General features: G+C 38.1%; 1 protein-coding gene and 1 non-coding gene across 5 annotated transcripts in view; both read right to left on the reverse strand.

Moving 5' to 3' along the window:
• Positions 1-16,737, reverse strand: part of LOC120423173 (amphiphysin) — a 134,600-nt gene that overhangs the window by 11,931 nt on the left and 105,932 nt on the right. For all 4 annotated transcript variants that reach the window (XM_039586856.2, XM_039586857.2, XM_039586858.2 and 1 more), the window contains exons 2-6: positions 7,124-7,259; positions 6,863-7,053; positions 6,696-6,800; positions 6,385-6,637; positions 1,161-1,259 (exon numbers count right to left, since the gene is read on the reverse strand). In XM_039586856.2, the coding sequence (XP_039442790.1) occupies positions 1,161-1,259; positions 6,385-6,637; positions 6,696-6,800; positions 6,863-7,053; positions 7,124-7,259 (784 nt within the window). The remainder of the gene's footprint in view (positions 1-1,160; positions 1,260-6,384; positions 6,638-6,695; positions 6,801-6,862; positions 7,054-7,123; positions 7,260-16,737) is intronic.
• On the reverse strand, positions 431-503 carry Trnam-cau (transfer RNA methionine (anticodon CAU)). The gene has a single exon. It is a non-coding gene; the product is annotated as a tRNA-Met (tRNA).

A 16,737-nucleotide genomic window follows, 5' to 3' on the forward strand; every position in this document is an offset into this window, starting at 1 on the left:
TCAGTCAAATTTAAAACTACACCAATCTGTCATTTGTCATGGAACTGCACTGGACGATAATGACGCGTCTTTCGGTCGTTCTGGTTCTTCCATTATTGTTGCGCTAAATAAGACGGTGAGCTATATTTACAAAGCGTACCAGACAGAAGCATTTGCCAAAATCAACAGTTCTATTTCCGAGCGGTGAGTATTTACAGGGAACAAAAAAAAAAGAGACAAAGTAAAAACACAAGAGTGATGAAAAACTAAGTTAACAAAAAGTGTTTCAAACGGAGACAGAAAAAAGAAAGAGGAGGCGATGGTGCACCGGAAAGTAAGCAGCTTAAAACATGTACAGAGAGGGAGAGAAAAGCATTTGGACGATTTTGTGTTTTTGGTAGCAGATGATGAAGAATGAAACGGATTGTAAAAGAATAAATAAAAAATCCTATGCCCCGAGTGAGGATCGAACTCACGACCTTAAGATTATGAGACTTACGCGCTGCCTACTGCGCCATCGAGGCAGTTGGCGAAGGAATGGTAAAAGCAAAATGTAGTTCTGTTTGCTGATAAAATGTGCTTCAGCTTATATGCAGGGATGAATTTTTGATAATGAGTGCATTCTGCATTGAAGCAATCAATTTTGAATAAAAAGAATAATGTGATGTCGCTAATTGGAACGAACAAATTTGATGAAAATTTGAAACAAAATTGTCGATACTTTTACAATGCAACAACATATGAAAGAAGCGAATTTTGTAAAAATGAAATACCAAACACAAAACAACAAATTTGATACAGCAGACAAATTTTGGCAGCGTGCATACATTCTAAACAAAAGCTTCATGTTTTTGCTGTTTGTGTGTGTAGAATTTTGTTTTTATTTCCTTCCAAACGATTGGCCAAAAATAAACACTCGAAAGTACAGAAGAAAAGAATTGGGTCATGTAGCAGGACGGCATTCTATTGATGGAATCGAAGCTGATGATGAATTTTGCTTATTTTTTTTCTCATTTTTGATTGCTCTTTTTTCAGAGGGGGGTGATGTTTCAAAAATTGCGACATTGATTTGGCGCACTTTCTTGTTTCATCTGGATCGGCTTGTGGCATTTCTTCTTAATTTTGTCTTGTTTTTACCATTGTGTGTGTGCGATTTTATTATCATTGTTTGTAATACTTACGTCCGTTGGTGTTGTTGGCAGAGCCGTTGGTGATGTTATTTACAATCGACAAGTTCGCTTTCACTGGGGACTGCGGCTGGCTTGATGGAGTGGAGTTAGCTGCAAATTGGAAATGGTGGGAGAATTGGGGGTGGGGGAAAACGTACAGAAAAAGTTGGAATTAGTTAATGTTTACTGCTGGGGGTCGGTAATTAACACATATATCAAGTTTGGGGGAATTTATTTTATTGGGTAACTTTTTCAATGTGTGTGGAAATATATTATAAGGAAACAGAGATTTATTTTATCCTAACTGATCGAAGATACATATAGTGATATACAACAATTTCTGTCAGTGTGGCCTGGTGCTGAAAAAATTAAAAAGACAAAAAAAGAAACAAGCAGGCTCCACATCGAAAGTGTTCCTATTTGGCACAAATTAGGCATGGGAGTTGGTTGGCCAAAATAATTAGACATGTATTTTTTCGTAATTGAAATACGAAAGTTGTGGTACCCGCTCAAATTTACAAGTTATCGCAATTTTAGTAAATAACGTTGTTTTTTCCCGTCATATCGAGGAATTTGGAAATGTTACGAAAAACATCCTAAAAAATAATGTAATTTTAAGTTCAGCTCTTTGATCCAGAGTTCTTCAAAACAGCAAACAAAGTTTTTATTTGATCTATAAGTGTACTAAGCTATGTCTTCAAAAAAAAAAAAAAAACAGGTCTAGTAAAACACTGCAAGTTAAAATTGGTTTATTCGTTCCGGAGATGTTTTTTGAAAAATGAGGTTTTTGCGAAAATCGTCAAAACAGCAATTATTTTGACCACCCTATTTCGTATTAGATCACCCTAATCGCCAAACGAAAATACGGGTCTTATTATTTTGGCCAAAGAACTGCGATGCCACATGTGAGTCAAATCGGAGCACTTTTGATGTGGATCTTGCTTTTTTGACGTGGAATGGTTGTATTGATGAGGACTTCTGAGAAAAAAAATAGGTACCCGAAAATTGCCCGAAAAAACAGAAGATTAAAAAATACAATTTCTTAAAGCAGTATTTTCTAATTTTAGAAATTTCGATATGTTTAATGGGACCAAAAACCCGCAACTTTTGATCCATCGTGAAGTACAGACAAAAAAAAGGAAAAATGAGGAAAAATGGAAAAATGAGAATCTTACACCTACATTTTTTGATCGAAATTTTCAATGCATAATTGAACTGGCAATCGAAAAGTATTTAACTTTTTTGTTTACAAAATGCATAATTCACACCCTCCGTGTACGCACGAGAGCAAGCAGCAGTCAAGTACTCAGTGCTCCATTGTTTTTTCGATTTTTTTCGCCGTAGTTTACCGTGATTACCCGCGAGTTTGCTCCTGCAGCATGCCAAAGGCCGGCCGTGGCCGTGGCAGTTCGAGTGCGGCCTCGAAAAACCCGCGAATTTCGTCTACCGGCCGTGTGCAAAAAGGTAAACAAACCGTGTCGGCCGCCATCGCGCAGGGGAGCGTGAGCGCAGAAGGCATCGACAAAAAGTTACTACACCCCGGATATGTTCCGAGATCACCAGTGCGAACCCGTTCCGGTACTTCCGGTGCCACGACCAGTGGTACTTCAACATCCGCCAACATCCCCATCAGGAACGAGTTCCAGATGCTGAGCGATGACGAAGAAACTTCAACACCGACGGTAGCAGCACTACCGACGACGACGACGACGATGGACGTGCACGGAAAAAAGTGTAGACGTCAAAAAAGAACAATTCTCCTACGGAACGAAGACACGTTGGCGGACGATGTTGACGAGTTGCTGGAAGGCCTCGGATATTGTCTGAAAATCGGTAAGTCGGCAGTGCAAGTGATCACACTGAACAGAAAAGATTTCGACCTGGTGCTTGACGAACTGAAGCGTAGCAACTTCAACTTCTACACATACGACCCAGAGAAGCCCCCTGTTAAGTTCGTCTAGCAGGGTTACCAAGACCGTCCGATCGCCGACCTGAAGCGATACCTCTCGAACGCCGGAATAAAGCCACGAGAGATAAAAGTGCTCTCGTGCAAGACAACGGTCACGGGTGTGCACACACTGTACCTGTTGTACTTCGACCGCGGCACCGTCAAGATCCAAGATCTGCGGTGGACTAAGACGTTGGACGGTTTTTGGGTAAACTGGCGGTTTTACACCAAGAACCCGACGGACGTAGCGCAATGCCACCGGCTCGCGGAACTGCAACCTCCGGCCCCGCTGCGTGAAGTGCGGTAAGTCACACCTCTCGGAGGCGTGCGCACTGCCACGAAAGGCGGACTTGGGGGACAAGGCAGAACAAACCAAGCCGCGCGTAAAGTGCGCGAACTGTGACGGCAACCATACCGGTAACTACGGCGGATGCGTCGCGCGCAAGGCCTACCTCGAGGAGCAGGAAAAGAGGAAGAAGAAAGCAGCAGCGTCCCACCCTCCTCAGTGAAGTACGAGCGCAGCCGTTCCTGCAGTTGGGCAGCGTACGGTTCCAGCGAACAACCCAGCGATCCCTCCTGGATGGGGGCGGTCGTTTGCAAGTGTGGTCGTTGCCGGTAGCGGCGATGCGGCCCAGCAAGGAGTCACCGGGGAAGATCTCTTTACCCTGCCGGAGTTCTTTGCTCTCGCGGGGGAGATGATGACGCGGTTTCGGAGCTGCCGTAACAAGGCGGAGCAATTTCTGGCCCTCGGGGAGCTGATGATCAAGCACATCTATAATTGATTATTTTTGTCTGTGATCAAGTTTTAAGCTTTCTCTTTTTCTATCTTTTTCCCATTGCACTTTCTGTAAGTTTTTTGAATTCTTTTTCTTACTCTTGTCTACTCTATAGTTATAAGTGATAATTTTTCGATTGAATTACGATGTAAAACACAGCTGAAAAGAACACCAAAACTTTGTTATATACCTAAATGAACTCATTGTAACTTGGATTATTCACAAATAAAACCGAATTGAATTGAATTGAAAAAATGCATAATTTTCAAGTTATAGCCATTTTGCAAATTATGCTTTACATTTTTTTTTAATTTTCAATAAACTTCCATGTTGGTCCATCTCTGATTTTTTGTGCAATTCCGTCGTGAAAGTACTTCTTTTTCCTGTCATTCTTGAACGACGAAACAGCCTACTTTTCTGTACCAAAAATCACAGAATCGTATAGTAACCCATTTCAAAACGAATGCGGAAAAGTTCTACTTTTCAGCACTGAAATGAATGCTGAAAAGTTGAACTTGTTAGGAAAAGTTATACTTTTCAATATTTTTTTGATTTAAACGATTCATTGACCCAATGCATGGTCGTTGCAAAACTTGATTTTTCATTACTCGTCGTATTTATCCAACTCGGTGAACCCCGTTGGATAAATGTACGATTAGTGCTGAAAAAAATCTCTTTTTGCACCTTGTTGCATAAACTACTAGGGGAAATCTACCCATTTTAATCCTAATAAGCGGTCGTGTTTGAATGATGCTGGATAATCTAGAGTCTCCCTTGAATTTTACTAAAACCAAGTACACCAACGAGTAGAGCAAGTTTTTGTGAACATTTCTGTTTATTTTCACTTTCACTAAAAGTTATTCTATTTCTTTACCAAGCATTTAACAAAAAAAAATTCCCAAGGGTATTCTAATCGAGGCGAATGCATTGGGCCACGCCCATTTTTCTAATATCGGCTTAGTTCTTTTTTCTTCCAACACTCTGTCGAGTGTTGCCATTTGCGCTGACAGTTCAAACGAACACTCACGAAAAGTGGCATTTATAGGGAAAGTTTCCTGGCATCGCTGGCTGTGCTGCTGGTGGTGTTGACGGCCAGCCTTTGTTCTTTTTTGCCTTCGTCTCTCGCTCGGTTTTCTTCAGCCTTCGATTGGAATGCAAAGTGAAAATTGAAACGTCAAACGACTTGGCGCGTTTGTTTTTTTGATGGCGATTGCTAATTTATTACATTTTTCGGGATTATTCATCAAGTGAGTGCCTTACTAATGATCAAAAGAACATGTTGCCGGTAGTTGGAAGCAATTCCATATCTTAAGCGCCGTGAAAAAGTAAGCGAAAGTGAAAAGTTAATTTTGGGGATATTCATTAACGTGAAGACTTCCATCATTGTTTTATATTATTTTTGGAGCTTTAATCGAGCATCAAACTCTCCATATGACGAAGATAGGTGTTTGATTGGAAAGCTGAGAAAATCCTGGTTTTTAAAAATCGGACAATTAGTTGTTGAGATACAGTTTTGCAAAGAATATAAATTAATAAAATAAATAGGTTTTTATAAGTCATCCATTCAATTAGGCTTTATTTTCTGAAGAAGATAGCTTGACAACTATTTGTCGGATTTAGCAAAGTCTCTTAAAATTCAAACACACGGGTAGTAGGGGAAACATACCCATTTTAATCACTCTAAGCTGTTCGACCAATTCTCATCACTTTTGCCACTTTATGAAAGCTTTTATTCATGATCAAAGTGCTGATAGGCCGAAAATAGAAATAGGCTGGGAAAGGGCATAGTTCCCTTAATTTTACCCCTTTTTTTCTTAAAAATTAAAAAGTTATACTTTTGGTAAGATTGATCAAATTGGGTGCTTCCGATTGCAAAGGTTTCTTGAAATGCACACATCAAAATAGACAGAATGCAAATTTGGTGGAACCGAGATCACATTAAATGTAAGAAGGTTTCATACATCCAATGGCAGTTTCATTAAAATCGCAACAAATTTGTCAGAGGAATTTGCCGCTAAAGTTTGGGTGTGTACAAGTTTATCCTCAAAACTGGAGAAAATCTCAATTTAGCATAACCGAAGAACATAGTCTTTTATGAGGGAAATATTTAGTTTTGAAATTTGCATGCGACAAACTTTTTCAAGCACTCTTTTTTGTGCACATCATTTCTCCGTTTGCATCGCACGAATCAAGTTCATTTTAAAATTTGACCTGCACAACATTGCACAACCGACCGAAATCATAACGATGACTTTGACCTACTTTGGAGCGCTCCTTTTCGATTATTTGGCCATCATTTTCCTCCTGTGCAAAGCAACACATAAAATCTAGGTTGAAACTGTGCCAAAAAGTTCGCAAATCCGCCAACAAGTCTGCGACCTCGAAAGTTCTCCAAAGAAGGCGTCATTTTCGTCGTTATCTTGACTATTTAAAGTGATGCCTTGGTAAGGGTATCTCCACGGACGGGGCGCAACGAACAACAAAACTTTTGCAGCGGATATTCCGAACTTACCGGTGATCTTTTTGAGCGTGTACGAGCCCCGCTGGGACTCGGTGGCGAGCTTGTCGACGATCGCCTCCAGCTCGGCGTACACCTTGGACGTTTCGCTGTGGAACTGCTGCTCGGAGGCGAACAGCGTCTGCAGGTTCGTCACCAGGAACAGTATTCTCGAGTCGTGCAGGGCCGGCAGCTCGTCGTGCAGTTCCGCGTTCAGCACCTCGTACGTCCGCTTCGCCTCCTCCAGCGTTTCGCGTCCCTTTGTGACCTGCAATTGTAGGTCGGAGTTGTGCAACTGTACAGAGGCGACAAGAGCCGGGCCTTACCTTAACATCATCCTTGCGCTTGGCGGCGTTTGCTTGCAGACTCTGGAAGGAGTGTCTCTGGCTGTCGTAGTCCACCAGCTTGCGGCCCCGTTTGTCGATCTTTTTCTGCAAGGCCATAGTTAAAATTAGTTAGAATCGCTCTACAAAGTCCCGCAATGCGAACTCACCCTCATCTCTGGGAACTGCGAGGTGTAGGTGTTGAGCGGTATCAGCACCTGGTCGCCGAGTTTGTGCGAAAAGTCCTGGAACAGCACCTCGACGGTGTTGGTCTGGGCGTACAGCGCCTCGGAGCCGGTCCACTGGCCCTCGTACACCTCGTTTATGGCATCCATCAGGCTTTTGGAGGCGGTCTGGACGGCTGCAAAGAGAAAAGTAAGAATCAGACCTCTGTCTCACTTTGAAAAGCTCTCCCCCCCAAGAAAACCAACCTCGCACGCATCGGATGTAGTTGTTGAACTCTTTCTGCAGCCGGGTGGCACTGTTCTGCTGGCGGGTGAAGTTGGTCAGGTGCTCGTCGAAGATCTCGTCGCCGGTTCGGTCCACCTTGCCGAGGTTTTGTAAGAGCTGGAAGAAAGCAAAAAAAAAGAATTTTATCAGCAAGTTTGATTGGAGCGGGTCAAATGACTCATAAATATCGTCGTGGTACAGAGATAGACATTTTTTACTCGCTCAGGTGAATGTAAGTCGGCCGGCCGGCCGGCGTGAATGAAAGCCAAGCGACCGTGGATCATAAAAATAACGCAAATAAATCACGATGCTGCAGTTTAACGTGAGATATGGGAACATTATGGCAGCTGGTTGGCATCAAATGCGTCAATGAACTGACATCAAATATTGCAATAACAGCATGTTATTTTTTATTATTTTTTTATTTATTTTTTTATTATTACAAAAATTATGTTGTTTTAAAACTTATAAAGTAGTTGTTTGGCGTTGTTTAACTGGGCTGCTTTTTAACTGGACGCTCGATAACTGGGCCGTAGCCCAGTTAAAAAGCAGACAAACGTCAAAAAACCATAACAAACCGAAATCACCGAGGGGTTAATGGATACAAAAATCATGTTCAAAAAATAAATAAAACTTTTTTCTAAATTTTATGTTATTTCAAGTCACAATTGGAAAAATATGAAAGGTAATCATTTTTTAAATTAGAGTAACTTTTATTTTTATATTTCATCAAATAGTAGTTTATGCAACAAGTTGCAAAAAGAAGATTTTTTCAGCACGAGTCATACATTTATCCAACGAGGTTCACCGAGTTGGATAAATATGACAAGTGCTGAAAAACTCAATTTTTGCAGAGAGTTCCAAACAATTTTTTTTTTGCAATTCCGAAAAACACCATTTGAATGGAATTATAAGTCAAATGCTCATGTATAGGCTTAGTGATTTTTCACGCTCGAAAATAGCAAATTTCACGGGGACCTCAATTTCAAAACACCGAATTTCACGCAAATTTCACGGAACGTGAAAAATGTTAAAATAACTCTGAAAATCTTATGTTTAAATCACAGAAACTACTTTTTATGCTATATTATATATTATTCTTCAATAAACTGACGTGAATGTGACAAAAAATCTCCTAATTATCAAAAAAAAAAAAAACCGTCTGGTTTACGGATGGGCCCAATTCATATTTTGAAACAAAATGTAAGGCATGCGTATTCTCATTTATTGAATTGCTTTTTTAATATTCAACTAAAAAAGGTTAAACAGTTTTCGCTGATTTGCTTCTGTTTTATCAGTTTAAATTTTATTGAATTTCATATCAAAGCAAGATTCAACAATCTTGTCCATCCAAAATATGTAAAATAGTTTAAATTTTCTTCAACATTTAGACCATTCAAAATAATTTTCAAGGTTTTTTTTCTCTCTTTTTAAAAAACTAAATTTAAAATCCATAGGCAGAAATATTATAAATTGTTACGAAATCGAAATTTTTATTCATAATAAGAACAGAAAACAAAAAAAATATTTTTTAACTTTCAAGGGAATTATTCACACAAATAATCAAATATTTTTAAAATAAAACAGGACTCAGAAAAAAATCAGAAATGTTTTAAAAAGGTGATTTCAAAGATTAAAAATACTCTTCATTTTATTTTAAATAAAACAAAGCTTGATTCTTTTAATTTTTTTTTGAAACCATACATTTTAATTAAAATAGCAGTAAATTTGTACTACTGCGAATTAAAATATTACTAAATTTTAATAATTCTTCAAATGGTTCATATCAAGGTTATCAAACGAAGACTTCTTATGGGAGAACTGTCATTTCTATCACTCGAATCCGGTGCTCTATTTAACCAGGATATTCACTCGCTTAGTTCTACAGTAGTTCATAAGATTTTTATTCCTTTTTGAGTTTGATTAATTATTTTGAGAAAAATCGTTACATTTTCACACAAACATAACATTTCACGGGATTTCGCGGAAAAAGCCAAATTTCGCGGATTTCACGCTGTCCGCGAAATCGTGAAATTTCACTAACCCTACTCATGTATTTTGTCCATTAACCGTTTAAAACAAAATAATGTTGAAAAGTATTACTTTTCGAAACAAGTGCTGAAAAGTTTAACTTTTCAGCATCCATTTCAGTGCTGAAAAGTACAACTTTTCAGCATTTATTTTGAAAAGTGTTACTATTCGATTCTGTTATTTTTGGTACCGAAAAGTAGGCTTTTTCATCGTTCAAGAATGACAGGAATAGTACCCAAGTAACATTTTAGGCTTTATCAAAGCTGTCACAACCGCTATAAAACCTATCAGCCAAAACCAACATTAAAACCCCTTAGGTGTAACAAACTCCCCAGAACCTTGATAAACCCCACTTAAAACCCAAAAGGACCTCCGCAAAAGGTTGTTACGGCCTATTTATAAAACCTACATAGGAGTACAAGGTTTTACAACTGAATCCTAACAACATCCTCAAAGCCTTGATAAAACCTTTGTTAAAACCTAGTCAGGAGTTATGGAAAAATGACATTTCATACGTCTTCAAACGTCTTATGCCAAATAGGTTTTATTTTGGCAAAAATTAGTCTTCGTCTTGCCAAATTAAATTATGGAGATGGTTGTCATAAATGGCGATGATAAATAACAGAAATTAGAGGTAATCCAAATAATTTGAAAGCTTATTTCACGCAATTGATGGCTTAAATTCAGCTGCGGTTGAAATTTTATTGATAAATGTAGGGTAGATAGAGCCAAAAAATTAAACTCGCTTCATCAAAAATCAATATTTTATAATCATAGTGTTTAATGTAAAAAATATTTTATTGCAATTCTTTGAAAAAAATGTTCAAAATATTTTTATACATCTATCGCAAAATTAATCATACCAGAAATTCAGTATAAATGCGTGTTTTCATCAAATTTAAATCAAATTTTTCAATTTTCTATTTTTCCAATCAAGATGGCGGTCAATCATATTCAATCAGAGCACGCGTTTAGCGCCATATTTATGCACTGCTATTTGGCCACGATAAATGCTCTTTTAGGAGCTTATGGTTTTAAGTGAGCTTTTTACATGCCTAATGGCACTTGACAGCTACAACACCCTAGGTTTTAACAAAGCATGCGATAAAACCGTTTGGCATGGCATTGCCATCTGGTTTTCAAGCCTCTATTAAAACTTTCATAAAACCTTATTGAAAGCCAGTCGGCTTTTATTTCCACCCGGTTTCATGTTCGAGGCATAAAACCCTGTTATCTAGCTCTTGCTTGTTGGTTGCGGTGAATGCTCAAATAAAACTATTAAGCAATCAAGATGCTACAATAAAACCTTAATAAAACTTGGTGGTGGCTAGTTGGTTTAAAAATGTTACTTGGGATAAGTAGTTTCACGACGGAATTGCAAAAAAAATATTATGCATCGGTAGTCCCCTCGTTATTTTTCGTTCAGCCCAGTTAGCGAACAGCATTCGGTGACTGGGCTATGTTCTCAGCCCAGTTACCGAACAACTACTGTATAGCTTTTAAAATACTATTAAATAATACTTAAATCTAGTCAGCCCGCTGTAAAATCACAACATTAGGTTTATCGTTATTTTAGAATCAATCAAAACGTGTAAACAGTATAAAAAAAGGTCGGAAGTAAAATATTGAATAAATTTATATTCAAGCCGAGAAGATAACAGTGAAATATTGCTAGCTATTTTCAAATTAAAGACTTACAATAAAAAGGGCTTAAAAAGCAGTTTTCAGGGTATTCCCTTCTTGCTCTTCTTTGCAAACCGCCTAGATGAATGAACCTCTCATTCACAAAAAAATCATTTCTCTGCGCAAGTTCCCTTTACTTTTCCACACACACACATTTCGACGCAAGTTAATGAGTGCACAATATTTGTGGCGCCTAAAAATAAAACACTTTTGAATTCGAAAATGAGTGAGAAAACCAAAGGGACATCCCCTCTCTGAAAACGCTTCAAGCTGTACGACGCGTTCTGCTTCATTATTATTAGCTAATATGTACGGGAATGAAGGAAATATTACAAAACCAGCGTGATGTCATCGCAAGTACCTCGACGCGAGTTCAAAAGAACTTGCTCAGGACGATGACTGCGTTTTTTTTTTGCTCAAAATATAAAATAATCGGGAAGAGACTTGCTTTGTGCAAATCTGTTGGCACCGTTTCTAACCCAAACCCAAAACTATACATGTTTTGAAAATTTACATCTTGCATGACATAACCTCAATTCAAATTAATTTGCAACCTTTCTCCGCAAGTTATGGCAGTCGAGTCGAGATAATTATCCTCAGCCCTTCGGATCTTCAGCTGGGCCCTGAGGAAAAACCTCTTGAAACCCCGTCCATGTGTGGCCCCCTCCGGAAGACGATAAGTGAATGAATGAGGCAATTTTCGGACATGTAAGAGGGTGATGAATGACAAACTGACTCACAAAATCTGCGCGCGAGACGACGGGACGTATAGGACAGTCTTGTCTGGCTGGTTCGAATGAGAGAAAGTGATCATCGTCAGTGGAATGTGGCAAACTGCCCCCTTGAACGATGAAAACGGTAAATTCATTTACACGTTTTAGTAGCATTCAAAGAGTTGGACAATTGTGCAATAGCGAACAGTTTTTTAGCAAGTCTTTTCTGATTGATGGTCCAACAAACTGGACGAACTTTTTTTTAGCTTTGCTTTTGACCATACTAACAATTCTTCTCCCCGTCAAAGTTTTCAAAACAAATTCGAGTAGGAAATTTAAGCCTTTCTATAAAATATGCCATAATTGTATGTTATCCACCTTCTAGCTATAATCGTTAAGATTTAATTGCACTTCAATACCCTTAACTAAACACTAATACCGAAGATAAATTCATAGTCTGTCCACCATAACCATAGTTTCAGTTAACCCCCGTGGGGATGATTTGGTTTTAATTGTATAGTGGAGCCGAACGGACTACCGCAGCGATTGCAAATTTATCTTTTTCGAAAGTATATCGCAAACATCAAAAGTTCAAACTAAATCGATAGCCACTGGCGGTAACGCCACTGCTTTCAATGAAAAGATGAATATCTCGCGCTAAAATTATAGACCTTTACCGGGGCTCTTTCTATTCATCTTCAGCAGAAACGGTAATGGTCGATTACATTTGATGCACCGTCCTTTCCCTATGCTAAACAGTCTCAGAGGAGGGGATTGCTGGATTGTTTGCATCCAAGCGGAAAACGATGGCCACCGTCGTCGGAGCCCATCCGCGGATCCGCATTAAATTAAATTGGCAGACTGTAATTAGTGTTGGCACCTGAAACGTTCACGTCACCGCCGTTTGTCGTGGACACCCTGAAGGTACAAATCGGTGTACAATAATAGAGTTATTAGGAAAAAGCAAAATGTCAGCATCAACATCTTTTTTTTCATAAAATGTTCGCAATAAAACAATATTATCCACATATCTAGAGTTTTTTTTTGAAAAGGTCCTATAAGCTACTGTCTTTCATATGTTTATAGGGCCCTCTGGATATTTTCGGAAAATAGTTATTTGAAGAATGTTAACAAACCCAATTTTTCAGCAAATGTTAAAAAAATTTCAATGTCAGAGCAAAAATCAAAACACTGTGTTTAAAACTAGGCCACAAAAACGCTCGCTTCCTATTCAATTCCAACATTTTATTGCTTTTGCCGTGGGTGGTGTCGATGGAAACCCGTGTGTGGCTCCTCCTGTGTGTTCTGTGTTAATGCAACTGGAAAAAGCGGTGCAATGTTCCAGTTCCTTCACTCGCGCTTTTGATGTGTTTTCATTTCAACGCTGACGCGCTATCTTGCCACACGTCGCTGTTTTCCCGATAAAAGCGCGTTTTAGTGTTTTACCTTGATTAAACACAAAGTAGAATAAGCAATTTAAATAATAACAATCACGTTCTGTTTGGTTGACCGTTCTGTGCATTGTCCCGAAGTTTGGTTGCATTTGGTTGCTGGAGGCCGGAGTTATAATTACAAATGTTTACGGTAATCGGGCATAAACGTATGTCAAAAGCGTTCTGACCTGAAATCCTTTTGGCTAGTTGTCACACTTTCAGCAACTTTATAGGGTGTGTCCGGATAGCACGACAAGATTGAAACTTTGTTCATGTTAACCCGAGCAGGGGTAAATAACACGGGAATACCAAATTTTGGTATTACTTGGGCAAATAACAGCGACCAAAATGTGCCCTTGGTTGCCCAGTAATAGATGGTAAAATACCATGAAATCATACCAAAATCTTGTATGTGTAAGGGCACAACAATACCAAACCATGTTATTCCAAGGGTAAAATAATACCTCAAAATAAAACCATTTCAATACCAAGTTGAGGTCTTCTGGATTTTTGAACATTGCTTGAATACCAAAACTTGGTATTGCCATGGTTTTATTTTTAGGTATTCCCGCGCCCTTGGAAAATCATATTTTGGTATTTCTGTGGTCTTTCACATACATGATTTTGGTATGATTTCATGGTATTTTACCAGTAATAGACTGGGCAACCAAGAGTACATTATGGTCGCTGGTATTTGAACAAGTAATACCAAAATTTGGTATTTTCATACCATTTTTAGTGCAGCAGTTGCAGTTAGTGAAAAAACGGAAATTATTCATATGCAACAGCCAAATCTACTCACCTGATGATTCCATGTTGTTATTAGTGATATTCTTCACCACACCGAATGCATTTGTCATTGATGAACGGCCTGTGCTTGAATTTCTTGAAGCTTCTGAAAAATAACAAGATTGAAAAATAAGTATTATTAAAATGAAACTGAATTGAAATTCACCAAAATTCATTAATCTGTCGATTGACTCGTTTTTCAAAGTATTTGGTTATCCCGACTTAGAGATATTTCAACGTTTTTGAAAAAAATATTAGTGGGTATATCACACTAATTTTTAAAATCATCTTTAACATTTTTGGGTTTCAAGTCATTTTAGCGCAAAATTAATTAAATCGTAAATTTTTTTTAGCAAATTTCCCATAGTTTCAGAGAAAATTGATGAAACCTTTCAATATTCAAATAATACCAAAATGTGCCATCCTGACTTAGAAAATTTTCCACAATTTCAAGTCATTTCTGTAGGGGGTATATCAAAAATGTTTAAAATCAAGTTTGAAATTTCCGGTTTTGAATGAAAGCATTCGCTTTGAGACATGATTTTAGCGCAAAATTAATTATTTTGTCAAAATTGGTCAAAATTTTCCCATAGTTTCAGAGGAATTTGATTAAACACTTAAATACCAAAATAATACCAAAATGTGGTGTTCGATCATTGACAAATTCTGCAATTTTGCAATATCAAAACAATACCTTAAATTGGTATGATACCACATTTTGCTCTTGCATAATCCTTAAGACAAATTTTAAAGGGTCCAGGAATACCAAAATTTGGTATTGATACCAGAGAAAGGTATTATTACGCATTTCCCTTGTTATTTACCCATGCTCGGGAAGATTTGTTTCGGATTTTATTGAAAAGCTGAATAGATAGAAATAGAATTTTGGGGATCTGTTAACTCAATTAAGACCACGTGCGACAAGATAGCACGACAACGACGAATTTGGTGTGTTTTATGGTTTTCCGTTGTATTTTTCACTGGACTCAAAGGGTAATGTGAAAATTGATCATGGTTCCCAAAAAATATTGCTGCTAGAGGAAGCCTTAAACTAGGACGTTTCGACAGACTTATTCGGGATACTAGTTATATTTTACGCTAAATAGCGTCAACAGGGTAAACATTGAGTCAAAAATCTATTTTTTAAACTTTACACTGAAGAAGTAATTTCGGGCCCTGATCGCGAATCCAAGGTCCATTTTTTGATATCTCGTGGTGGAGGGGCGGTACAACACAGAGACGTGTTTTGCAATAATTTGGAAATGGAAATAGAAGTCTTGTCAATTGCAAACAACCTTAAATGCACTTGACCGATTCTTTCGTGACGGGACATATGTTTTCATTTTTTTGCGGATAACTTTAAAATCTGTGGGAAACAGTACCAATATTTATACAAATTTGGAAAGTACCTTTAATTTCCAATAAGATTCACTCTAGCAAACATTGAAAAACACAAAGTTTGAGTCAAGAGAGATACAAAATAGCGTGATGGGACAACATCGTACAATTGGATCATTTTTATTACTATACACAAAAGTGAAGAACTCTGCTCTACCAGTGAGTTTTCGAAAAAAACCCTTTTTCTATAGTTGCTTCGAAAATGAAAAACTAAGATTTTGCTTCCTGAATCAACCAATTTCGTCAAATTTTGTTGATTTGACGCAGATATTTTGCAAAAGAGGGTTTTGCTCGCGTTGCTCGAAATGAAGCGATTGTGAGAATCTCTAAAATACTCCAAAGTATTCAGGGAATGTGCAATCCAAGATGGCGGCCAATATGGCGGTGCTAGAATATTCGATATTTTTATATAGAACTGTAACCGACAATAAACAGATCAAATTTTACTAATTTGGGGTCGCTGAACTTGAATATCAGCCATAGAATACTCCAAAGTACTCAAGGAATGTGCAATCCAAGATGGCGAAGCTAGAACATTGGATTGCATTCCCGAGTACTTTAGAGTATTCTAAGGCTTATATTCGAGTTCAGCAACCATAATTAAATTTGACCTATTAACTGCCTGTTACATTTCTGTAAAAAACATTCCAATATTCTAGCTTCGCCATCTTGAATTTCATATTCCCTAAATACTTTGGATTATTCAAGAGGTGTTATCCGAGTTCAGCGATCTCAAATTAGTTAAATTTTACTAGTTGATTGAACTAAAAAATTCTGTTATGGTGGTTTTTCCATTCAGCCGCCATAACGTCATGATTCGAAATCCGGACACTTAGTACCATATTATGTTTGTTTTAGCTGAAAAAAAATCATGTAATAAGTTGGAAATGTAGAAATATCATCATCATTTAGTATAAACAGTCAGTTTTAAGAGAATGCATGCAAATTGCCCGTGTGGTTCAATCGGACCGCGCACTGGACTCACAATCCAGAGGTCGCCGGTTCGAATCCCGCGGCGGGCGCTCTAAAATTCTTTGTGTAAATATGGGTATTCGGCGCCGTCGCTCCGTGCCATACTTTCATACACTTAGGAGCCCAGGGCGGCGAAGTCCTTGTAGATAAAAGGAAGACACTAGTGGTTGGTACTAGCAATGGTGGCCGACAGCTATAAAGTCAACTTCGGTCGGTCGCATGCAAATTATGTCTTTTCTAACAATTTTTCATCAGAATTTGAAAATTAAAATGACTTGTGATTCAAATCCCGGACACTGATAAAAGCTGATTCGAAATCCGGACACTTTTGCTTCGAATTCCGGACACTAGATTTTGCTTATGAATCGCACAAATCTGGACTGGAATGTTAGTGAATGGCATTCTTTAGGTCTCGAATAAGATGTTAACATCAAAACAATCGATAGTTTATATAAAAAATTGCTAGAATTTAAGAAAATCAAAAACATAAATTTCTGCTTTGCCTTCCCGGTGCTTCGGACACCTATGAAATATTTCCGTTGAAATGTTTCGCATTTTTGGTAAACTTATAATTTT

This window comes from Culex pipiens, chromosome 3 (assembly GCF_016801865.2).
Source record: "Culex pipiens pallens isolate TS chromosome 3, TS_CPP_V2, whole genome shotgun sequence".
Lineage (NCBI taxonomy): Eukaryota > Metazoa > Arthropoda > Insecta > Diptera > Culicidae > Culex > Culex pipiens.